The sequence below is a fragment of the Pleurodeles waltl genome, chromosome 8, assembly GCF_031143425.1.
Source record: "Pleurodeles waltl isolate 20211129_DDA chromosome 8, aPleWal1.hap1.20221129, whole genome shotgun sequence".
In the NCBI taxonomy this organism is placed as follows: domain Eukaryota; kingdom Metazoa; phylum Chordata; class Amphibia; order Caudata; family Salamandridae; genus Pleurodeles; species Pleurodeles waltl.
In genome coordinates this window covers 58,343,585-58,370,694 of record NC_090447.1, presented here as the reverse complement: position 1 = coordinate 58,370,694, position 27,110 = coordinate 58,343,585, and the positions used below count along the sequence as shown (strand labels likewise).

General features: G+C 40.5%; 1 protein-coding gene across 1 annotated transcript; it reads left to right on the top strand.

Moving 5' to 3' along the window:
- The first annotated feature begins 1,942 nt into the window (after positions 1-1,942).
- Positions 1,943-3,122, top strand: LOC138249042 (olfactory receptor 52R1-like). Its single transcript, XM_069203095.1, has one exon. It carries the CDS (start codon positions 1,943-1,945, stop codon positions 2,882-2,884), a length of 942 nt encoding a protein of 313 aa, XP_069059196.1. The 3' UTR covers positions 2,885-3,122.
- Positions 3,123-27,110: the final 23,988 nt, after the last annotated feature.

Genomic DNA, 27,110 nt, shown 5'->3' with positions numbered 1-27,110 from the left:
TTGTCGTGTCTGGACGCATATTCCCCCATGCAACAATGTAACACAAAACCACAACAATATTCCAACACAACAACGCAGAATAACAACAAAAAACACACAACACAGGACTAAAACACAGTGCAAAAATGCAGCACAAAACAACACCACTACTTAACACAGCAGAGTAACATATAAAAAACTGAATACCATGCAACAGATCACAATGACACAAGTCTAGCTACAAAATACACCACAGTAACACAGCACAATTTTACAGCAGCACAACTATGTGCCATAAGGCAATACAGCCCCGCAAAGCAAAGGGTAAGCACAATCACACCACAACACAAAAGACACTAAAATACAACATAATTGCAAATGTGTGCTGGGTTACGATTTTTGTGTCTGTGTGTTATTGTGTGGTTTTGATAATTTGGAGTGTTGCACTGATATCCTGGGTTGCATTGTTGTGATGGTAACCTTTGTCTTTGTATTGTCATTATGTTGTCACTGTTTTGTTTTATTGCACAGTTTTTGTGCATTGTAGTTTGTTTCATATTTTGGTTGTATTATTATTACAGTTTGTGCTCTTGCACTGTGTCGCTATGATGTAGTGCTGTTTTTGTGGTCTTTTATTTTAAACTGTTATTGTGTTGTTTTGTGATGTGTTGCTCCACCTCTCCTGCAGGATGTCTGCTCACATATGCACAATTATATGTTGGTAAAAAATTATTGGACAATAACAGTGTCTGACCTACCACCAAAGACAAGCAATAGTCCAGCCAAAAAATGTATATGATCTGGCCTATTGGGTTAATCTTTATTTGCTAAACTTAAAATATACATACATGATGTAACAGATATTGATTCACTTTTCTTCCACAGGATAAAAAACGTCCCAAAGTGCCACAAAAATGAACATTGCCAAACATACTATTAGGATGAGAATCTGTGGAGCTCCAGTGGAGCTCCAGTAGGTGCTTGATCCAGGAGGATTGTGATGACGACTCTGATCAGACCGGTAAAAGTACAGCTTTTGGGAAAACATCTTTTTCATGCTGAATAAAATGGTGATATCTCACAGGAAGACTCTAAAGATTCATCAGAGGCTCAAGGAGGTCGTCTGTGACCCTTGAAATGTCTGAGAGATTTGAGCTGTCCTGAGCTGGACATGAGGAAACCCAAAAATAGTCCATCTTAAGAAGCTTTACTAAATTGGTACAAATGCACCAATTCATATCACTTCTCATGGGTCTGACCATTCCAAATTATAGCGATCACAAGGTGTAGCAGCAAGTGTAAGCCCATGCCTGCATGTCTATATGATACTTCATTTAAAAACAATGGTCATCAAAAGGTTCTTTCTTTCCCTCAACAGACATTGCATGGCAGCAGATTAATTATCAACACTTTTAAGGACACCTATTGTGCAAAATATGTGTTGATCTTTTCCTGCTTTACAGGATAGCCAGCCTACATTTTCCTCAAAGAAAGTAGCAACAGCAAGCACCTGCATCTGAAGTCTGCAATTGGAAAAATCTGTAAAATAAACCACATTTGAGGTTGTGTAATGTCACTGACAAACTTAATACGATTGCAGTTAGTTCCTCTTATTACACAAACAACATATGATGACTCAACTGGGTACAGGAAACAAGAACATACCCTGGCACCTTGGAAGAAATAACATTTTTGTGGTTAAGTCCGAAATCAGAATAACTGCGGTTATATCCATGGTCTTGTAAATGATTGAGGAACGCAGTGGGATACTGAGAACCTTTAAAAAAGACATGAAAGAATTTAATGTATGTTTGTTAAATGTAATTGCTGTCCAATTGGTCATGCTTCAATCTGTGTTTTCCATTTGTTTTCTGCAAATGTTTTAACATGAATTACTTATCTTTAACATAATTGTAGGTTGAGAAAGTATTTTGGCAGCCTTCCAGAATGCCATAGACAAACCATGAATGCACGGAATACCACATTTCTGTATCATCCTTTATTCACTCTACTGGGAATACCAGGACTAGAATTTATTCACTTTTGGATAGCATTCCCTTTCTGCTTTATGTATATCCTTGTGCTTCTTGGAAATGTGACTATTCTACTGATTGTGAAGAACGATGTGAGCCTCCAGGACCCCATGCACCTTTTCTTGTGCATGTTGGCATTTACTGACCTGACCTTATGTACCTCCATCATGCCTAAAATGCTTGCCATATTTTGGTTTCAGTCCAGAGCAGTCTATTTTGAGACGTGTCTTTTCCAGATGTTTCTTATTCACTCTTTTTCAGCCATGGAATCTGGAGTTTTGGTGGCCATGGCCTTTGACCGCTATGTTGCCATTTGTTTTCCCCTAAGGCACATGACTACCTTAACTCACTCCACCATCGGAAAGATTGTACTAATAGTGGCTGTTAGAGGTGTTCTACTGGTTATTCCATTTCCCTTCCTGTTGGATCGGCTTCCATTTTGTGAAAATAACATAATTGCCCACTCCTATTGTGAACACATGGCAGTGGTGAAACTGGCATGTGGTGATGCCACCATTAATACCTCTTATGGTTTATTTGTGGCATTTCTAGTGGTTGGGTTTGATGTAATGCTTATTGCCTTATCTTACTACATGATCCTAAGGTCAGTTCTAGACCTTCCAAATAAGGAGGCACGTCTCAAGGCCTTCAGTACCTGTGGGTCACATGTCTGTGCCATATTACTCTTTTATGTTCCAGGCCTCTTCACCTTCTTGGCACACCGGTTCTTCCATGTGGCTCTGTATGTTCATATTCTCTTGGCCAACAGCTACCTCATGATCCCTCCAATGCTAAACCCAATAATTTATGGGGTGAAGACTCAGCGGATTCGTAGACGAGTCTTTAGTGTTCTCTGCAGACATAGAGCATGAGTATAATCTTCAATGGCAGTTTCAATGAGAGTTTGCTCAGAGTTTCATGCAGGATGATTTGGGTTTGCATATAGGGTCAAGTTTGCAACATGACTAACAAATGTTCATACACATCCATTGATGTTCCATATGTATATTCTGAAAAACAAATGTGTCTATTCCTTTTGTGTGTTATGAAAATATTTTGAAAAGTAAATTCTTCTGCCTAGCAAATCAGAAGGCACTTTGGCATTTTAGGTTTCACACTACTGTGGCAGCAGATTCAGCTTTTCCAAATACCTGTTTTATTAGAATAGTTCAAATGATTTTGAAATTCAATATTTCCTAATTACAGATATGTATTTTATTCATATTTCACACAGTGATGTGAGTATACAGTAGTATGTAAAGAATATATAGATTTAGACTCTCATTATGACTTTGGTGGTCACCAGACCACCATGGTCACGGTCGGACCGCTGCCAAAGCGGTGATCTGATCACGACATAAGAAACATGGTGAAAGCACCAAAGTTGGACCGCCGGCACTGCCACTTTTTGGCTGCCAGATGGCCTGGCGGTGCTGGCCTTCCCAATCCGCCAGGGCACCGCTACCCAGGGGATTACGACCCCTATCTCCGTCGGTGTTTACATGGTGTTTTTACTGTCATGTAAATGCTGGCGGAGACGGGGGCCGGGATCCCCGGGAGGGGCCCTGCACTGCCCATGAACTTGGCATAGTCAGTGCAGGGCCCCCCCCTGGCTAGTCCCATCACGTAGATCACTGTCTGCTTTGTAGATAATGATTTGCACAACGGGTGCTGGTGCACCGGGCGCACAACAGCATTGCCGCCGGCCGTATTACAAGCCGGCGTCAATGTTGTTGTGGGTTTCGCGCCTCCCCAGTGGGCAGAACCTGTGTTTCAGCCCGCCGGCCCAGCAGGAAACTCATAATAGGGCTGGCGGGAAGGAGACACCGCTGGCGGTCTCCTGATCTGCTGGAGTTTTGAGGGCTGCCTTTTCTGCCCGCCAAACTCCGAATGAGGGCCTTAGTATCAACCACATATCCTAAACATTAAAGAAAATAAATTAATTAACATGCATAAATCCGATTAGATTCACAATGGACAGAACCTATTGCTGACCTTAGACACAACTGTTTACCTTAGCTTCTTACTTGGGTAGTTTGTGAATTGGCATCTTTATGCTGATTACTAGCTACTATGCTAAAATGGGAATATATGTCTTTGTGATTAATATCAATGCAATGTCTGCTGTTTTTGCCCAGGTAACGTCTGCACATTCATAAAATTTACTTGCCATGGGTGGACACAACCCACAATGTTTGTTGCAGGTGTGCCCAGGTACTTCATAGCTGGATGTTCTTTCAAAAGATGGAGACTGGTATTTTGATTGAATATATCAATAGGGTGCTTCAAACTATATTGCAAAGTGAAATATATCCTGTTATTTCATTATTATGTGCCTTTGTTACCGGCAGGATCCCCTGGTCTCTGTAGCACTGCTAACATTCTTTACCAGGGCACCTGCTTTGAACTTGTTCTTTCCAATGTTAGATCCAAGGACATACAGCAGCAGCAGGGACTTGTCAGCACCAAAAACATATCAGCATGGAGGACTTCAAGATGGACTGAATTCTTAATCTAGTCCATGATAGTCACATCAGTGTGGGGTTGATTCATTGTCACTCTTTACAGAAGAAGAAGTTAGTTTGAGGCCATGAGAACAGTTGTAATCTTTGCTGCAATTGTGGAGAGACAAGAAGATTTATTGAGGGATTAACAATAGAAGACAATAGAATATGACATTCCCTTAGAGACTTTAAGATATACAAACAATTATTTAAAAAGGGATAGGTTCATAAAACCTTGAGAACAGTCAAAGTCAAAGCACAATTGTTGTAGCTAAGTTTGATGTATTTTATATGGTACCTAGGTTTATTTTATTTCTTGATAGAGCATATCCTAGATATTCCCTTACAGCATTTTACTGAACAGATGATACTTCATTATGTCTCTATTAAATAGTTTTTCCGGCCTTTTCCTATCTCAAAGTAAGCCTTGCCCTTGGGAGATTTTAAACGTTCTGCTGCAGAATCCATCCTGAGTCATAAGAACCGTTTGTTTTAACTACAGTTCTCTTGTACCTTTATTGTTAACTAGAAACTTTTCTCACATTGTGGCTATTTGCATGTCACCTCGAGTGAGGCAGTAACTCATTTTATGAACTTATGAACTGTACCTTTGCATTGCTTTTGGGCATACCCATTAAAATGTTTTTAGGGGGCATATAATTTATGACCTGATGAAGACCCCTCTACAGTTTTGTGTTGATTGGAGTTGAAACTTGAACATGATCAATATTGGACTACTCAGTTAATATTTGATGTTGTGGTACCTCACATTAAATGAATTGTCATGCCCTTTTCAGCATCTTTGATGTCTTTTGCAGTAGTTGTGGTCTGTGATCTTCACCTCACATCTTTCAAATGCAATTCACCATATCACTTTTAGGAGCACCATCATCATTTGCATTGTATGCTTATTTGTGTATATTTATTGCTTTGTAATATTGAATTTTTTTGAATTTTTGAATTGTGTGTTTGACTGGATTAATGCATCATATTGTAGGAACACATTGCATGTTTTCGATAATTACTTGAGTAAATGCAAAGGTACCACTGCTGTTTTAATATTAAATATCTTATGGTCATAAGAGTATTTCTTGCAGGTGCATCTCAGTTGCTATAATCATTTGGGACCTCATCTACAAAATGTTTTAACAGTCACAAACCCTCAGATTCACTACATGTAAGGGTTTGCAACAGCTTAAACACTTTTTATCTCCTACTAAACCCCATAAATGTTATCCAAATTGTTAAGTTGGTTAAATAACCATTAAGGAATCACTATTTGTAAAGATCATATTAAGGGCATCGCTTCCAAATACCAAATATCACTGCTTAAGAGGTGTATTACTTTTGCAACTGAAATCTGCTTGCAAAACATTAACATTTTGCAAACAAATCCACATTTGTGGTAACAAATTGCAAATAGGAAAGGTTCATCAATGGCTACTTTTCCCTTTGCAAATGTTTAACAAAAAAAACATTATGTAGGAGCAGGCAGTGGATAATGGGACCTCTGTCTGCTCCAAAAAGGTGTCTGATGTCTGTCAAAGTATTCATTTGTTTTTTTAAATGCATCTGGGCTGCATTTAAAAAAAAAGATTGCTTTATTTAAAAGCGATCACAGACATGGTGATCTTCTGACTCCAACAGGCTACCATGTCTGTGACACTAGGCAATCATAGTGGGTCTCAATTTTTGACCTTCCTCATGCATTTTATTGAGGTGTGTGAAATCATGACCCACTACAGTTTGGAATGTTGTGAACCGATTTATTAGTACATAGTTTGGTTCGCACCACTGGTTTGGACCACTTTATGGGGACAGCTAATGTATAAGTCAGTCCCTTGATTCTGTTAACGTGCTTAAATGCTGAACTGGGCATACACTGTTACCTAAGTTTGCTTCAAATACAATAGGAAGAAATCAGTCTGCTGTCTGAAAATTGCAACATACATTAGCAATAGCCAATAAAGACTGAGCCTTTCATTGCTCAGTTTTAAAATCAACAACTTTTTGGACTATTAGATGAAGATTGTTTAGTTTATTTAAGGTGGCTGCTGGACTCGTTTGGAGAGTGTGACCTTGGAGACTAGAGACTTAATTTAGAGTTTGAAGAGGGGTTACACTGCCACAAATGTAATGCCTATCCCGTCCAGCGTATTACAAGTTCCATAGGCCATAACGGAATTGTAATATACCAGATGGGGTATTCATCACATTTGTGATGGGACAACCCCCTCTGCCAAACTCAAAATCAGGCCCTCAGGGCAAGATGTACAAAGCCTTTTTGCAATTGCAAATGGCCTGAGTAATTTGTGAATGCAAAAATACTTTTTCTAATAAAGCAAACTCAACTTGCGATTCAGTAACATATTACCAAAATGCAATTTGGTTATGCGACCCAATAACAATTCAATATTTGGAAAGGTTGTGTTTAGGGCATCCCTTCCAAATACCAAATTGTGGTGGTACATATTATTGTTTTGTGACAGAAATGCAGTTGCAAAACTTTCATACTTTACCACCAACTCTAGTCGGTGGTAGCCTATTCACATTCCCCTTTTATGCTGTATTACAAGTTCCATAGTCAATACTGGAATTGTAATACAGCGGACGGGATATCCCTCGGCCAAACTTACACACACACATGCCCAAGGGCATCTTGGCACTCAGATCTAGGCACAAACTAAAAACAACATCCTAGGAAACAGGTGATGTCTAGGATTCTAGTGAAAGGGAAATAATAAAAAGAATAAAAAAGAGATATCCTGCTTAAAACCACTAAAAAAAAATTAGCTATAAAAAGAAAGTGAATAACCAAGTTTTCAACAACTTGCAAAATTTCTGATAATTAGAAAGATTACAGAGGTGGGGTGGGCATTTTGTTCCAAAGCCGACTTGCTGTGTGGATAAATCCACGACCACCCCAAGAGACTGTACTACTACCAAATGGGATGATGAGGATCTTAAGTGTCGAGTTGGACTGTACCATCTGATTTTCATCCCTAGGTAGCTAGACTTAGTACCATATATAGCTTTGTGAACCAGGCACAGTGCCTTAAAGGCCACCCGCTATTTGGAGCCAGTAGAGATCTGCAAGAGCATATGCCACTGTCAAGGACTTAGGCATTTTTTTTTAAGACATGCAGCTGCATTTGGCACAATCTGAAGTTTTTAAAATACTTTTTTTCTAGCCCCTAAATACAGAGCATTGCATTAATCATGCGTGGACATGACCCTAGCCAGCATTACAGCTTTTTGGTGCTTAAAGGGAACATAAGGAAGCACTTTCTTTATGGTTTGAGACGAAAGAACCAGGAGGATGAAAGATTGTTGAGGTTCCTCACTTTAGGAGCTAGGGTTGGAGGTGAGCCCAAATCTGGGGGACCACCATGAGTGGCCCCAAAAGGTAGGATCTTTGCCAACATTGAGCCCTTCTGTTTTGTCAGAATTGCGTTTTAGACAATTTAGTGTCATCCAGGCAGCTATTGCATTCATACACGTTTTAAAAATCTCAGCTACCACTTCGTGCTTGCCTGAGACTGGGACTACAATCTGAATGCCATCAGCAGAGGCTGCCGATACAAAGCCATGAGCAGATATCAGCTTGGTCAGCGGAGCAACATAGATATTAAAAAGGGTGGGACTAAGTGACAAACCTTGGAGAACCCAACAAGGGAGAGAAAACAACTTAGAATGAGAATCCCCAAAGGGCCACAATCTCTAAAAAAGAATCAATGAGCTTATGGGCGAGGCCTGAAATACCAGCCTTGGACAATCTTTCTAATAAAACAGAATGATTGACTGTATCAAATGCAGCTGAGCGATCAAGCAAGATCACTGCCGCACTCCCCTAATATATTTTATAGATCTCTCCTGACATGGCAATTAGAGCAGATTCAGTGCTAAAACCAGGCCTAAAGCCATGTTGTTTTATTTCCAGAACAGTGTTCTACTCTAGATAATCTGATATGTAAATATTTACATATGATTCCAGCATCTTTGAAGGAAATGGGGGTCTAGAGATAGAGCAATCATTTTTCTCTAGGCTGGGATCTAGCAAGGGATATTTCAACAGAGGCAGCATAGATGCCTTTTAACAGCTAGCCAGAAAGGTGCCACTTGAGAGAACCAGGTTAAGTAAGGTGGTAAGAACTGGCGCAATACAGGAAGTAACATCCTGCATAACTTTGGGTGGCACAGATCCGATGGTGCTCCAGATTTTACTTGATTAATGAGCTTGACCGTATGATCCAAGTTAAATATTGGAAAGTGATGTATTCCAGTTTTGCTGGAAACAGATAAGTAAGAATTTGCATCAAATTCATTGTAGACTGCTTCTTCCTTGTTTCTAAAAAGATGGCTAAAGTGCTACAGAACTCCTGACTCGGGGGAACCCCCAGGGAAGAGCGTGGAGTGGAAAGATATTGAACCAGTTTTGAAAAGCTCTTTAGGAGAGTTTGAGGCCTTTTCTATTTTAGATCTAAAATATTTTGATTTTTCTTCCTAAATCAGATTTTTATATTCTCTTATTATGCCTCAATATGCTTTCTCACTGTCCTGGATGTAATCTCGTCTCCACTCTCTTTCCATTCTCCGACATTTCAGTTTAACCATTTTTAAGGCTGGAGAAAACCAGGGAGCTGATGGTTGTGTCCTTTTGGGTTTTATCATTTTCTTTAGGACTAAGTTCAATAATACCATGCTTAACCAGTCATGATAACTGACCGCAGCTGAATTAGGCTCAGCAAGAAGATATGGTGATGTCTGGCTGACCTGCCCTGTTCATTTTTCATTATCTAATTTGCTCCACCGTCTAACAGATTTAAGATGCCCAGACATAGTGCTATCTTTAGATAATAGTCCTGGAATGTTCAAAGTGAATTGTACTACCAAATGGTCAGACTACAACACTGGCAATGCATTTACAAAGATAAGGTTGGGGTCACTAGAGAATATGCCATCTAAATTATGGCCTAGTTTATTGGCAGCTATGGACACCTGCTGGGTGATATCGAATGTGAATTAGTAGTCAATGAAAAGTATATTTTTCAGAAACCTTTTATTCAAATTTGAGAGCTTCACATGTCAACAAAGGTAGCAGCTCACACAATAATGTTAAAGATCACAATGAATTATGGTTAGCCCTCTTCCTCATGTGTCCTCATGTGTCTTCTCTAACCAGTCCACTGATGTTATAGCCATCTGGCATTGCTTCCACAATATGTGGATTGCAGAATTTGTTCAGCCAGGTTTCAGTGCCAGGCTGGGTTTATAGCAGTCTAAGAACTCAAAATTTCGATCCTGTGTTTAACCAGTGACCTCATGTTAATTAATATGCAATTAAAAGAGTTATTCTTATGGCCTGCTGGACTGTGCTTCGGCTTTCGATGTAATCTCAAGTTTTCAGAGTAACCTTCCTTCAGCAAGTAATTACAAGAGGTGCAACAGTAGATGCCAGAAGAACTACAGTATTGAAAAGTGGACAATTCAAGCACCTACCCAAGATGTTAGGCTTAATTAAAGCCTCCTTGGACTACTGATATCAAGTAAAATGATCAGGGTTCAGGCCCTAAGGGCTAGATGTACAAAGCATTTTTGCAGTCGCAAATGGCCCGGGTCATTTGTGAATGCAAAAAGACTTTTTCTAATAAATCAAACCCAACTTGCTATTCGGTAACACATTACCAAAATGCAATTTGGGTTTGCAACCTAATAAAAATACAGTATTTGGATGGGTTGTGCTTAGGGCATCCCTTCCAAATACCAAATCATGGTGGTATATTCTAATGTTTTGTGACCAAAATGCAGTCACAAAATATTCATACTTTACCACCAACTAAAGTTGGCGGTAACCTATTCACATTCCCCTTTGAGAATATTAAAAAACATTTTTAGAGCAGGAAGTGGACCACTGTATGCTCTTTAAAAATAAAAATGAAACATTTTTTTTTTTTAAACAAATCCCATTTTCCTTTGAGGAAAACAGGCTGCATTTGAAAACAATGATTGTTATTTCTAAGGGTAATCACAGACATGGTGGTCTGCTGACCCCAGCAGACTATCATCTATGTGATGACAGCAAATCCTTGTGGGTCCCTAAATGAGAACCACCTGCTTAGTATTCATAAGGTAGGTCAAACGTCAACCAACCACAAATCAGTAATTTTCAAAACACACTATAAGTACATAGGCTGCTTAGCAAGTTACTACACTGGTCACACAAATTCTGGTAGCAAATTACAAGCAGTATTTTCTGACCAGTTGTATATACATCTAGACTAGAGACTGGGCACCTGGAGTGAAGAGGTTACAAAAGCACAGACTACAAAACAGTAAATGCAAAGCAGCCATAGGAACCCCAACATAGAGGACATTGGGATGATGATTGTCACAATTTCTGAATTCTGAAGTTCCTTGGCACAATAATAACCAAAATGGAAGAATAGGCTGAGAGTAACCTCCTCTTCAGATTTATAGTCAGCAAAGGGAGTTGCCTGTGGGAAGTACTGTGCTATTGTTAATAGGCTGTCTGGCACAAGGAGAATGATTGAAAAGGGTGGTTTGCAAAAAAGGTTTCCATATTTGAATAGGACTATGTGAAAATGTAGAAAAGTGCAGCAAAAGATTATGCAGAAGCTGACATGATTAGGTTTTGAGGCCACATTTGAAAAAGTAATCTCTACAAGAAGTGTAGCATTTGTTTAGAGCAGGGATTGCTGAAAAGTGTTACTATTCCATGTATATGTTTGCATTATGCATTTAAAGAAATCAATGACGGGACATTTAAGAAAAATATTAAAATGTGGTACGTTTTTGGAGCTGTTTTACAAATAATTTAATGACAAGGCTGCTAATAAAATACAACATCTTCCAGGACATAAATTATTAATGAAAAAGACCAAAAAAAGAGAAGACAGTCTCTGAGAAATTGGTTTGTTGGTAGATTGGGGTGTGAGCCCTAGTCAAGCAAAAGGCGCAATCTAAGGCAGGGTGAACCACAAAAATTTACTAAATTAACCTCTCTTTAAGCCTGGGCACTTTGGCCCAAAAAGCAGTCAGGTTTAATGTAGAGGCAATGTGTAAAGTATTTATGTAGCACACAAAAACTAATAAAGTAAAAACACAACACAAGAAAAATGCCACACCAGTTTAGAAAAATCAACTAATTTTAATACATTCTTTGAACCAAAATGGCAAAAATCTAATCATTCAAACTGGATTTATGAATTTTTAAAGTTTTAGTAAAAACTATCACCTAAAAGATCAAAGTGGCAACTGTAGACATCTAGTCACAGGAGACATGGTCAAAGTGTAAAAATATGGTCGACCACATTGGAGCACAGGTCAGATGAAAGAAGTGAATTGGGCCCACTCTGCACTTACTATGGATTTAGAAGAATTTTCAAGAAAAATGTTCTGTGAAGGTAAAGTTCAGTGGTGAAAGGCTTCAGGGAGTGTCTTTGTCAGGAGCCACTGGACAAAGTCACAGGGAAAATTTCTATGTTTGGACTTTTATGAAAGTCAAAAATCACTAGTGAGAGCGGAACAGGATTGCAAAAAATCATTTTTGCACTTTAGTTACATTTGGTGTATCTATATTTGGCTGTTCTGCTAACAATGTAATCGACTGCATTGAAGCCAGTTGCTCCTGTCTGATTGGTCCAGGGCGAACCAATCACTGATGGGTATGGGAGGAGACTGTTAGATCTTCCCCGGTATTTCATGGGCAGCAGCGCAGACGCGCAGCTGATGCAAGCAGTGGGTGCACCACTGGCACGCAAAAGGCAAGTCCATCTGTGCCTGTCCACACGTGGATAGGGCCAGGTACCCTATTTCTTTAAGTCTCACAGATTAGTTTATTCTCCTGGTGAACTAGGATCCCTTCACTGCTCTGCAGTGAGTAAAAATGTGCTCCAGATGAGTTGCATCGATGCTGCAAGACCTGCTGTTTCGCGTTATCTCTTCCGTACATATCGCTCAGCTCCATTCCCAGATCCCAAACCAGTTCACTGAGTATAAGCTTCACAGTATGAACTGTCACTCCCTGGCTAAACTCTACACCAATGTATTCAATTTAATTCAGGACAATGCCTCAGAAACTCTATTTCTCACTGAAACCCGGCTAAGCGAGGTCACAGTAGTAGAACTTGCCTTAGCGCTACCCCCTGGCTACCGCTTAAAGACTATCAGTAGAACTAGTGGAGGAGAGGCTGGCATTGCAGTGATCTACAAAGATAGTTTTGTCTGTAGCCTGTCTCATTGCACCACCCCAGACTGCTAAAGCGCTTTAAAAAAAAAAATCTTTGAACATCAATGTAAGATTCATGGGGCTTCTAATCTATCACCCCTGACCCTTCCAAAGCTTTTAGCAAGGTACTGATCAACCCTACTGCACGATTGATCAATAATTCAGCCAACTTCAACCTCTTGGGGAGACCTTAATCTTCATTTGGATGCTACCCATGACTGTTACATCATAGATTATATTGCTACTTTGCAATTAACTCAATTGGTGTCTGGTGCCATGCATTCAACTGGTCACATCTTAGACCCATTTTTTCTCACCTTAGATCTCTATGGGCCGCAGCTTGGCTCCCATGCCTTGGAATGATCAATTCATGATCCCTTGGCCATTCTCCTGCCTCGCCAAATACAGGCACTCATCCCAGTTATGATTATGATGCGTCCCTGGCACACACTTGATCCCCAAAAATGTGGGGACTTTGTTCAGGCTAGCTGTCCTCAGTTGGTGTCCACAGGGGTTCCTTTGGTTGGGAGTGCCGAGTTTCAGCCAAGAACGAGGGTCACTCACGGAATTCCCAGTCTTTTGCCTCAGGGCCATAGTATCGCTCTTTTGCTTAGTTGCAGTAGGCAAAGTCCGGTTGTCAGCAACACAGATCTCCTCTGGATCCTTCTTTGAAGGTGATCAACAAGATCTGAGGTTCAGGTTTCAGGGGTGTCCCTTAAATCCTGAATTTAAGAGAGTTAAGGTTGTGGAGACCAGTGGCCAATGGGCAGGTAGGTCCTGCAGCTAATCTGCCCCTGAGGTGATGTATCCTTTGAAGCTCACTGCCCTGAAGTGTATGTTAATTTGCCCGGCTGGGGGATGGGAGGTGTGACCTCCTTCCTGCCTTAGCCTTTGTCTCTGACTCCTGGGAGTGTATCACACTACCTGGCAGGAGGTCAGAATCCTGTCTTAGCACCAGCAGGCACAGGTAACCACATACTGCCAAACAGAGGACAAGGACTTTGGGGCAGCCAGATGAGTAAACTCTACGGGGTCACTTGGGTATATGCCACCCATTCCTCAACACCAGATTCATGTAGGGGGAAAGAAGACACAATGTTTGACACCAAACTTGACTTATCTAGGTTGTACCATAATGGAGCTAGCAACCCAGGTCTGCCCAGGTGCAAGCCCCATGTTATCCTATAGACCTGCTATCACTTACAATGTACTTTAATGGAAAATACACTATAGACACATACAAGCTCATGCCTACATATCTGTTCCTTAAATGTAATGCACCCAACCTCCAGGGCAGAAGAGGCCTTTCTTAGGGGTGTCTGACATACATCAATGGCAGTGCATTGGACTGTGCCGCACATGGTGAGGGCACAGTCAAGTTCAAGCTTTTTCCACTGCTCCTGCAGTCTGCAATGGCAGGCCTACTATCATCAGTTTATTTCGCTGACTCTGGGGTGACACAAACACGTCCATATACTAGAGACTTATAAGGGGGTAAAGTCCTGGCCAATTTGAGAATTACCAAGTCGACAGATCAGTTTAAGGTGAGAGCAGAGGAACGTAGGCCTGAACAGCAGGCTCCAGTGCATTACCAGTTTCATAACCATCAGCATAGGGGCAAAAAGTGGGGGGTAACCGTCCCCAAGGGGCACTTTCGTACCATCACCATTTATTCTTGAATTGATTTCTGCTCTCTTTTATGCAACTTTTATGATGATGCCTGTAAGTGTACCAAATGTGTAATCTATTGTTATAGATTCTAAGTGGGGAATATATGGGCAAAATTGTCTTTAGTTGTTTTTAGTGTATCGCATCTGCATAGAGGATATCGAGACCCAGCCCTTCAAGGGAGTGCACAAGTCAGCCAAGGGTTTATCTTTTTCTTGTTTTATCCCACTCCCTTTCCCCTCTGTGAGCAGTCTGTGGAACTAGACAGTCGTTACTTGTTACACTAAACTGCCCCAGCTGGGACTGGAGGTTCAGCTTTGCCCCCGTGGTTGGAACCATGTGGTTGGAAACAGGCAAGTGTGTGACATATTTATGAGGTAAAAGCTGCAGCCACAGAATTGCATAATTCCATTGACCCTGACCATTGTACATTTTCTTATCAACAGTCTACTCAATAAAGGTAAACACTTATAGAAGCAAATTGACAACCATTTTAAAGATGATAAGGATCAGATACTAGTTTGTGAATGCTCACACACTTGCTAGGCAAACCACGCCTTGATCTCTCCACTCCCCTGCCATTGCATGTCATGGTACAATGTTATGACACACTATCACACGGTAGCAGCAATATAATTTGCACCTGCTAGGTATACTTTTGTGGGTGCCTCGCAGGTGTACATTGAATTATTTTAGGTCTAAACATAGCCAAAAGGAAGCTGGATGAATTTTACTCAAACAAGTCCCAGTAGGCATGTTTCTCTAAGAAAGGCACATGGACCAAATATTCTGTCCCTGGCAACCTATAAATACCACCCATGAGCCATTCCTTCTATTGCAGGCATACTTTCTAATCATTCCTATTTAAATATACTAAAATAATTTGAATGGAGAATGCAGTCTAAAATTAGAATTCATATTATTATCAATGTCAACAGAAAGAAGCACTTAGGTAACAAATGCTTTGCATCTAACAGGTTTAATAAGCTACTGTGGTTATAAAGTCAGGCAAAAATGAATATGGAAGGCTGATGGAAAAAGTTACCCATAGAAAGAGCAGGAGGTGAGAGGGAGGTTGCATGAATAGATGATAGATCTCAATTATTTAATGTGAGTCAGCAGGGAAGTAATGAATTCATTTAGGGAGTCAACTCAATTCAGAGGTCTGGAGAGTAGAAGGCAGCTTTCAACTGATTCTTGGTATAGATGACTTAACTGCAACTGTAAGGAGAGTTTTTACAGCCAAGCACTGTAATTGTATTGCCCATGTGATACATCAGTAGTTTAAAGATTAACTGAGCATGAGTGTAGCCTTAGAGTCTTAGGAGGAAACAAGGAGATGGAGAGTTTTGAAATATTCTATATCCGCGTTCTCTTGCCTGCCACTAAGGAAAGAGGTGAGTCCTTTGAGAGTGCATATGGTAAATCCATTATGATGCATGATGTCCGACCATCTTATTGTCAGCAGAGGCAGATAAAAATATGTTTTATTCCTCAAAAAAGTGAAGGCATTATTCAAAACACGTGAATTACTCTTCAATCAGAATATCGTAAAATAATTTGGTACCCTCTGTCAATCAGGCTGAATCATTTCCAGACTTTTCGTACAACAAAAAAATAGGACTAGTGATGTCTGAGGTAAACATAGCTCCATGAAATAAGTATGCCAATTGTGACAGTGAGTAACCCCAACCTTGTTAGAGTTTTGTACAGTGTTAGACCTGGCATCCCTGGCATGGTTTCCCCCCTAACATTTTGTCTTCTACACTCCTGTTTTGCTGAGTTTTTTTTTGCTGGCTTTAGGACTCTGCACACTTTACCAGTGCTAATCAGTGGGAAAGTGTTTGTGCTTTCTCCTTAAATTGGCTTATAACAATTGGCATATTTAATTTACTCATAAGTCCACCTGCAAAATCAACCATTTTACTGGTCAAACTTCCCTTTTAATGCATTTGAATCACCCCTAGGTTAGTCCCTGGACAGGCCAGAGGGAAGGGTGCAATGTATTTAAAAAGTAGGACATGTACTTTTAAATGTTGTATTTTTTGGTAGTGAAAAGCTCTTAAATTTGTTTTTCACTACTGCAAGGCCTGTCTCTATCAGAGGATAACATTTGAGTTACCTTATTACATTTATTAAGCTGTAATTTCCAAATGGGAGCAGGTAACTAATTATTGTTTGGTGTCTCTGGAATTATAATGAAAAATCCTAATTTATAGTGAAGTCAGGTTTCAAATGGCAGATTTCCACTTTCAGAAAGTTGGCATTTTTCTGCCGTAGCCCTTCAGCACCTGAACCCTGTCTCTGGATCACATGACTGGGTGTAGCTGACAGGTAGGCTTTGTGTATTCCTCCTAGACAACCACACACAATAGAGAGCTTAGGTGTGCCTGGATGGATTATTGTTGGCAGAATGAGAGGGTGGAGTGTTAGAGACTTTTATGCCTCTGTGTTTTATGCCTGTCAACCTTAGGGTGGTGTTCCCCCAGACATTTTGCTTTTACCGTCCACATTTTGCTGGAATTCATTTTTGCTGGTCATAGGACTCTGTGCAATTTACCACTGCTAACCAGTGCTAAAGTATTTTTGCTCTCCCCTCTAAAGACTGTAAAGTTAACTTACACCTGATTGGCTTATTTGATTTACCTATAAATGCCTTGTAGAGTGGTTTACAATATACCCAGTTCCTGTAGCTAAATGTTCCTAGTGGGCCTGCAGCACTTATTGTGCCACCCACCTAAGTAGCCCTTAAATCATGTCCGAGGAGAGGTCAACCCAGGGTGGGCACTTGCTCAGAATCCTCTTAAGTCGTTTGGGCCACCTAGACATGGGCCATGGGCGGCTGGTGTAGAGTGGTCAGGACTTGCTGATCTGGGGAGGCTCCGGAGTCCTTAGATGTTGTTTCTTCTTGGACGGGGCTGCTGTCCACTGGATATCATGGTCCTCGGTGATACAGGCAGTCCTCTGGAAGCTTGGCAGAGGTCACTGATCCCGCAGGATGCATCGCTTTCTTTTGCAAGTTCTCTGAAGCAGGAGACAGGCCGGTAGGGCTGGTGCCAAGTCAGTTTTTATCTTCCTTCTTCTTTGCTTGGTTTTCAGTTTAGCAGTCCTTCTTCTTTCTTGTGAGGTCACCAGGAATCTGATGAACTGGATTCAGGGGAGCTGTTAAATCCTGGATTTAGGTGAATTACAGCGGTCAGAGGGCAGTAGCCAATGGCTACTGTCCCTGTGATTGGCTACCCCCTTCCTAAATCCAATCCCTTTGGGGAGTGGGACACAAACCTAACCCTATTGGTCCCTGTCCTCCAAACTAAGATGAAGGATTCTGCAGGGAAGGGGGTCACCTCAGTTTTGGACAGCTTAGGCGTGGTCCCAGCTGGTGTGGTCACTCCTCCCTGCTTTCCCTAATTTTCCCACTGGACTTGCTGCCAAAAGTGGGGCTTTGTCTGGGGGCCAGGCAACTCCACTAGCTGGAGTACCCTGGGGCACTGTCACAAGAGGCTCGAGCCTTTGAGGCTCACCGCCAGGTGTCACAGTTCCTGCAGGGGGAGGTGTGAAGAACCTCCACCCAGGACAGGCTTTGTTTCGGGCCACAGAGAGCACAAAGGCTCTCACCCCATCTGGTCAGAAACTCGTCTGAAAGAGGCAGGCTGGCACAGACTGCTCAGTCCTGCACTAGCAGTTTGGCTAACATATAGGAGGCATTTCTAAGATGCCCTCTGGGTGCATTTTTCAATAAATCCCACATTGGCATCAGTGTGTGTTTATTGTGCTAAGAAGTTTGAAACTAAACTTCCCAGTATTCAGTGAAGCCATTATGGAGCTCATAATGACAAACTCACAGACCATACACTCAATATGGCTACACTGCACTTATAATGTCTAAGAATGGACTTAGACACTGTAGGGGCATATTGCTCATGCCGGTTTGCCCTCACCTGTGGTATAGTAAACCCTGCCTTAGGGTTGTAAGGCCTGCTTGAGGGGTGACTTACCTGTACCACAGGCAGTGGTTTGTGGGCATGGCACCCTCAGAGAGGTGCCATGTCGACTTTGTCTCTTTCTCCCCACTAGCACACACAGACTACAAAGGCAGTGTGCATGTGGTTGGTGAGTGGTCCCCCCAGGGTGGCATAACACAGGCTGCAGCCCTTGGGAACCTTACCTGGCCACAGGGCCCTTGGTGCCATGGGTACCTTTTATAAGGGACTTAACTGTGGGCCAGGGGCGTGCCAATTGTGCAAACAAAGGTGCACATTTTGGGAAGGAACACTGGTGTTGGGGCCTGGTTAGCAGGATCCCAGCACTCTCTCAATCAAAGTTGGCATCAATATTCTGCAAAAAGTCGGTAGGTAACCATGCAGAGCACTTTCCTACACTCCCCTATGGAGGTGGCAAGGAACCTGAGCATACTGTTTGAAACCAAGCTATTATTTAAGACTCAAGTCTCCTCAGTGGAGAAATCCTGTGTTTCGGTTCTATGTATGCTTTGAAATTTTTTGCATCTGATCCCATGAGAAGCACAGGTGACAGTGGTGAGAGCACTGATAATATACAGGCTGGAGAATGCCAATGTCCTTTATCTGACCGTTCCATACTTTCTAACTCAACAACTAGAGGTAGTGCAAAACATGTCAGTGCTCTTACTGTACAAACTCCCTAAACATTTATCTGTATCGCTGTTTCGTGAGAAGTTGCTTTGGCTACCTGTGCGTAATCAAAAAATATTCAAGACATTGTCCCTGACTCATCAAGCACGCTACAGTAGGGACCTGTCCTACCTGAATGAAAGGATTAAGTCCCACAGACCCAGAAGAACATTGTGCTTTAGTCAGGCCGGCTGCTAACAGTCCCCCATTACAAAAAACAACATAGTGGGGCTCTTCCTTCATGATACTGGCCGCAGGTCTGTGGAACTAGCTGCCAAGACAGCTGAGATCAATAACTGAAGAATGTTTTTTTGAGAAATCATTAAAAACATACCTTTTCAGCAATTAGGGTATTGGGGACACTGGCTCACCATCTGATGATAAAAGTACCAGGACACTCTGGGAGTAGCTATGCGCTATATAAATCCTATCATTCATTCATGAGCTATACCGTATAGTACTGAAAAATGAAAGTCCTCCACGACGACGCCTGCAGTATGAATCCAGAGGACCCCCTGACCGCGAAGGCTCCAGATGAAGATGCCCGTCGCCAAAAGATTCACTGCACCAGCAGTCCCCTGGCCTTGGGGAACTCGACCTCAGGTGCAGCAACGTTCAGCAGGTGGCCCTCCTACTTGTGTAGCTTGTGGTTTTTCAGAACCGACCCCCTGGATCCAATCTGCAGCATCTAAGTGACCTTCAGGTCCCCTCATAGGAAAGCATTGGGAGCCCGACCCTGTGTTTGCACCCTGCACCCTGCCGCCGCTTAAGAAGATATTTTTCTATATAAGAACAATTGATCTGGATTGGTCTGAAATTAAGTCATTGAGTATGTGCTTCTTCTATTGTCTGTGTGTGTGCAAAAAATGCTTTGCACAACCCTCTGATAAGCCTAACTGCTTGACCACACTACCACAAACGAGAGCATTAGTATTATCTACTTTAGCCTCTGTTAAGCCTCTGGGGAACCCTTAGACTCTGTCCACAATATATCTCATTTTGATATAGTATATACAGAGCCAGCTTCCTACAGGGAGGTGGAGGTGAAATGATGTTAGGCAAGGACACTGACCAACCAGGGGATGGCTTTGGCCCAAACAACAAGACCTCAGTCTTATCTGGGCTGCATTGGAGTTTATTCTTTAAGAGCCAATCAAGAAGTGCTTTTAGGCAGTGATAAAGGTTTATTTAGTGGTGAGCTAATAGCTGTGTGTCGTCCGCATAGGAAACAATCCTAATATTGAATGATTTCACCAGATATGCAGGGGGGTAAGGTAAATGTAAATAAATGTTAAAGAGGGTGGTACTCAGAGCAGATCCCTGAGGTACCCCTCATCTCAGCTGTTTGTCTTTTGAGGAGAATGATTTAATCCAAACAACCTATCCTTTACCTTCCAGGAATGAGCCCAACCAACTAAGGGCAGTGTCTGTCACACCCAGGTGATCCAGTCTTTTTAACAGGATACTCTGGTCCACAATATCAAATACTGCAGAATTATCTAACAGCACCAGGGCCACTTTAAGGTTGGCATCCAGACTCAGCTTAATTACTTCTGTGATTTTTTGTCATGCTGTTTCCGTACTATGACGTGAGTTGAAACCAGATATGGATGGTTGTAGAAAGTTGTTACTGTTAAGGAAAGATCCAGTCTTTTTAACAGGATACTGTGGTGCACAATATCAAATACTGCAGAAATATCTAACAGCACCAGAGCCACTTTAAGGCTGGCATCCAGACTCAGCTTAATTGCTTCTGTGATTTTTGGTAATGCTGTCTCCATACTATGATGTGAGTGGAAGCCAGATATGGATGGGTGTAGAAAGTTATTACTGTTAAGGAAAGATTTTAAGTTGATTATTTCCACACTTTGCAAATTTTTTGCTACACAAGCAGTCGTGAAACTGGGTAGAAATTTGGCAAAATATCTGGGTTTGCATTGGCCTTATTCAGGAGAAAGGCAACATTTGCTTTTTTCCAGTCCTTGGGAATAACCCCTGTTTGAAGTGAGGCTGAAAACAACTCCTGATATCTTGGTGCATACAGTATTGTTGGCTACCACTGCCAAAATATGTGGGGAGAATGGTTTCTCAGGTGAGCCAGATTTGCAGCTTGATAACTGCATCTTCAGGTATTTAACTGAATGAGGTATGAATATTGTCAGCTTAGAGTCTCCTGATTGCCCCTTAAAGTCATCATGCTCTGTGGCATGGACAGGGAGTTGGAACTCCCCGTATTGGCCAGAATTTTAAGAATTTTCTCCTCAAAGAGGTTACTAAGGCTAGTGCACATGTCTTGTTCCAACTCCGTAAGGGGGGGCTTTGCTTTGGGGTTGACAAAGTTGGAGACAATCTTAAAAAATTTCCTTACTGTTGTTGTCAGCTTCTTTAATTTGCCAAATATAGAACAATCAGTGTGCTATATTAAAATTCTTGTGGTACACATAGAGGGTCTTTTTATAGCACATTGTATTCTCCTCTGTGTAGTGAAAATGCCACACTATCTTGAGCTTTTTACAAGCTGATCTCTCCAGTGCCAGATCCTGAGTAAACCATCCAGCAGATGGTTTACCCTGGAATTACGTTGAGTTGCCTTATTACATTTACTAAGTGCTACATTTTGATTGAGAACAGGTAAAGATTTCATTTTTGTTCTTTGCCAAATAATTTAGAACCCTCTTTAATGGTACGGCCGGATTTTAAGTGACAATTTTGAAAATGCCACTTTTAGAATGCTGCCATATTCCTGCCCTGAACATTTGGTGCCTGCAGCCTGTTCCTTTGTCACATGACTGGGTGTAGGTGACAGTTGGACTGTGTTTATTCCTCCCAGACAGCCATGCAATAGTAGGATTAGGTGTGCTAGAATGGTCATCAAGCCATTGTTTTCTTTGTTGATGTTATATTTACCCTAGGCAGGGTAGAGTTATAGGGTTCCCCCTGGTTTTTGCAGTCTCTTTGTACACCTTGTTAGGTGTGAGGGAATTAATTGTTTAAAAAATATATGAGAGATAATTTACCCCCACTATTGGGAGGTTTAATAAGATATAATGTCTAGCTAAAAAGGACTTAAGTGGTTGGGCACTCTGCCACAGTTAATTAATTCAACATTAAATAGCGATTCTTGGAAACTAAACAGAGACTATGTCAGACCATCAAACAGTTTGCTATACAGAGGAACAAATATCAAAGCTTTTGGAACTACCTTCACTTCTAAGCGGGGAATCTCCACCAAGTGAGACTCCGAAATTAGATAAAATAGAGAGACTAAAACAGCTTAAGAAGAAAAATACAAGAACTCAATTACATGCACAGGTACTACTTGAACATCTAAAAAATAATACAATTCCACTAGGTTTACAAGTAAAAAATATTCCTGTAATTTTTACTAGTGATCCAAAATACTTGACACAATTCAGTGGGGTAGGCACCAAGTGTTCTCGTGATTGGCTAGCACTATCGGTTGAAACAGCTCTAAGGATTAGTGAGTGTGAATTAAAAGAAATAGCCACCCTTGAACAAGAGATAGCGGCAGACAATTCCATACAAAATGCCCAGCAATTGTTGGATTCAGTCAATAAAATTATAGCAGACTTTAAAACTAATACGATCAGCCAAAAAACAACTAAATTAGCTCGAGATATAAAGAATTTTGATATTCTACATACCTATCCTTATTTAAGAGAAGACTTCTATAAAAACAACAATCCCAATAATCTTAACCTGCAATTCAAGATCACGGAAAAAATTAATTACTTTTTCAGATACTTCTTCGGAATCTGAGCCAGAGACACAAGGCACATACTCTGGCACTCAACCTTTTTTAGGCAGAGGCAGCCGCAGAGGATCGAGAGGGGGGGGGCAACTCCAGAGGGCAATTCCAAGATCACAATTTTTTTTTAACCAGAAGGAGGGCCTACAGACGACAATAATGCAATCAGAAAATCTAATTCCAATTTATAATTTGTCGTCACATCCCCTAACAGAAATAGAAAAACATGTGCTGAGTAAAGGTTTATCATTTGTTCCGATTAGGAACCTAGATCCTGTGGAAAGCAAAATAGAAATGCTGAAATTTCTCCGAAAGGTAAGATTGAGAGCTTTCTTTAATGCATCTCCAACACAAGATGGTGATGAGGACAGTGGCCTCAGACCTAGTTCTAGTTTTCTACCAGATAGAAATGCTTTACCAGAAGAAATCAAAATATTTGAAAATCTAGTGTTGAAAGAATTAGATGCACTCAACTCTAAAAGAATCCATTTCAATGAAAATTGCTCCAAAATAGAGAAAGAAGCGATCCACCTTTTGGCTGAAAATCAAGAAATCATTATAAAACCGGCAGACAAAGGAGGTGGGATTGTGATTTGGGGTAAAGAACAGTACAACCTAGAAGCAATGAGGCAGTTGAGTAACCCACTCCATTATCGAGAAATAAATGGAGATATACCTAAACAGGTTAAGAACAAAATTGAAACACTTACAGCAAGAGCAAAAGAACAGGGCTGGATAAGTAAAAAAGAATATAATTTCTTAAACCAGTCTGATGAAAGAATTCCTTGTTTTTACATCCTACCCAAGATCCATAAAAACTTAGAACATCCACCAGGTAGACCAATAGTATCAGCGTGTGGTTCTATTTTAGAACCTCTTGCTCAATTGGTTGATGTATTCATCAAACCGGCTGTAGCCAAAACACCGGCTTATGTCAGAGATTCTATGGATATTATTGACAAGTTAGAAAATCTAACATATGAAGAAAATAATCAAGTGTTGGTTACCTTTGACATTGAGTCACTGTATACCAATATCCCGCAAGACGAAGCAATTGAAATCATTAGAAAAACTTTGAATAACAATATCCAACTTCACACTCCACCGACAGAATTCCTAGTGGAATTAGTTCATTGTGTTTAAAAAACAATTTTTTCAAATATAATGATCAACTTTATCGCCAAGTTAAAGGCGTGGCAATGGGCTGCAGTTTTGCCCCAGAGATCGCTAACTTGGTAATGGATTATTTTGAACATAAATGGGTCTATCCACAAACCAATCCATTTAGGAAACATATTGATCATTGGTTCCGTTACATTGATGATATTCTGATGGTTTGGCAAGGGACAGAGGAAATGCTAGAGGCATTTCATGAGTGGCTTAATCATCGTACAATAGATTTTACATTCACTATGAGTAAAGACAAAGCCAAAATCAATTTTCTTGACTTATGGATATGGAACAAAGAAGGCCATCTAGCTGTCAGTCTTTACAAAAAACCCACAGATCGTAACACTTTGTTACATTTCTCAAGTGGCCATCCATGCACACTTAAACCAAATTTACCATATGGCCAATTTTTAAGAATTAGGAGGAATTGTACTGAAAAAACTGACTATTTTGATAACGCAGAGGAATTGACTAAGAAACTTATCGATAGAGGATACCCTAGAAAATTGATTAAAAATGCAGCTAAAAGAGCGTGGTTTACCCCGAGAGAAACATTGCTAGTTCCAAAAGAAAAAGAAAAAGAGGTCCCCCTAACATGTGTTATCACATTCAGTCCTAAGGCGAACAAAATACGGTCTATAATTGAATGCAATTGGAAAATCATTAGTGAGTTGAATATAGACAAACCACTGTTCTCATTTAAGAAGGCACGTAGTTTAAAAGACCAATGGGTCAAGGCAGTCCAGATACAAACTGAAAAAAAGAAAGATCTGAGAACTCCGGTTCAATTGCCAGTAATCAAAGGTCACTACAGATGTGGAAAATGTGTGGCATGCCAATACACACAAGACACCAAAGAAGTTGAAATAAATGGTAGAATACATACACAAAATGATATCACTAATTGTAACACGAAAAATGTGATTTATTGCATTATGTGCCCATGTGGTAAAGCATATATTGGACAGACTGCACAACCAATCAAAACCAGGATCTTGCAACATCGGTCCAGAATCAAATGTGGAGTCAAAGGAGCACCATTAGTCGAGCATTTCCAGGAATGTATGCACACAGCAGAAGACATCTGGTGGACAGTTCTACTGGCAATACAACCCAAACTGGATGGATTACCAACGACAAAGAAATTATTAAGAATGGAAGCAAGATTCATTGAGAGATTCCAAACAGCGAGAACTGGTTTAAATGACGATGATGAAATGTGGGCACTAATTAAGTGAGACCTGCTACTTACCTCAAGAAATTCTGATACTCTGTTAACACTTACAGAATGACAATGCACTACGCCTAATTTGTTATATAACATCAGATATAATAGGTTTTTTTAGATTAATGTATATTTGAAGAACCTAGATTTGAAGAAAAAGCATGTAGACCAGTTATTGATCCTTGTTTAGCGTTCATAAGATGACCCAGTGCAATTAGGAGATTCTCCCTAAAAATATCTCGGGTAGAAAGTATGAAATACGAAGAGGCCCTTAAGATAGCTAAACCGTTAATAACAGAAGGAGATTGGCCCAAGTATAGAATTTTTAAGTATAACAGATGAGTTAGACAGATGTAAATTACCTGATTCTTCTGTTGACTAATTTTGACTAGTTTTTTCAATTTTTGCTTTTGCTAAGCGAGGTTGCATACATTTTTAATAATGACTGGCTATGACACTAGATCTGTTTCGATGAAGGTTTGATAATACTGGCTTTTACAATGGGAAAGGCAAGTCGTTTTCCTTGCTTTAAGATGGCCGCGTTTTTTTCCGACGCGGGCCACCATGTCTGGTAGATTACCCATAATTCCACTGGCTTCCTTCACTACTAGAGACGCCAGTACGTCTCTAGCGCGTTTCGTTGCTTAGTAATGAGTGCAACACGGAAGACCGGGTGTTTTAAGTTTGCACGCTGAAGAGTCAGCTCCATTTGGTAACGCGCTCAACACGGTAAAGATGACAACGGTTTTTAACTTGATAGCTACTTCGAGCAGTGAGATTGAAAGAAGGATGTTTTGAATGCCGATTTAAGCTTCTGTGTCCCCTGTTAGGGAGCCGATATTAGCAGCATTGTTTTTACTTCAGATGGGCGCATATAAGCAGCTGGGTCCAGCGTTTAAGCTAACTGAGGACAATACATAAGATCTCGGTTTTCTGTGACTATCTTTATAATCAAGGTAAAGACATGAGCTTGTTATAATTGTTATAATTTAAATAGAGTATATATGGAGAAAGAACTTTGTCAACTCTATAAGCAGTGAAGTATTTTTTCACAGCTAGCCATAAAATTATTTTTTGCGGGTCTGCATAGAGGTATATATTCCTAAATTAAGTGAATATTGTTTCCAAATAAATATAAGCTTTATGCAATATCATATATGCTGTAGGCATGTATCATACACCTTTTAACTGATTTATTTATTATATGTATGAATGTATATTCGCAAGCATTTCTTGTGCTTCTTTTTTTTTTATTGTCTTTTTCAGAACTACGATTGCCCTTCTCCAGTCCTGATGAGGCCTTAAATTAGTAGGCCGAAACGCGTCGACCTTTTTGTTTTGCAAGTGTATTGGGCTTGTTAAATAATGGATTATATTGTAAAGATTTAAGATGCACTATATCACGCTTGTGGGAAAGAAATACACAACATGTTGATAAATGATTGCGAAAAAAAAGCCCAGTGCCTTAGCGTATAAAAGTGGATCACATGTGGAGTGATAACAGTGACCACCACTTAAATATATAGGGCATTATTTTAAGATGTTTTTTATAGTGGTAAATCTTAGATGTGGTCTATTATGTATGTCTTGTCAAGTGTCATTTGGTGTATTGTTATCGTGATAATGGATATAAGTGCTATATTACCATAAGTCCTTGTTTTGCTATTTGAATAATTTGGTTGAAATAAATTCGAGAAAGAAATAAACTCAGAAGTAACAGAATATAGGACTGTTCTTACAACTTAAGATGTAATTTGTCTCTACCTGCCATTGTTTTCTTTGTTGATGAGAATGGTCATCAAGCGGCAGGATGGGGGCAGAGCTGGGCACGGCCTCATTATTATCTGAGTACACTGCTCCTTAAC

What these genes read in the sequence shown, in the direction of transcription:
- LOC138249042 (XM_069203095.1), top strand. Translation starts at nt 1,943, where the DNA reads ATGAATGCACGGAATACCACATTTCTGTATCATCCTTTATTCACTCTA.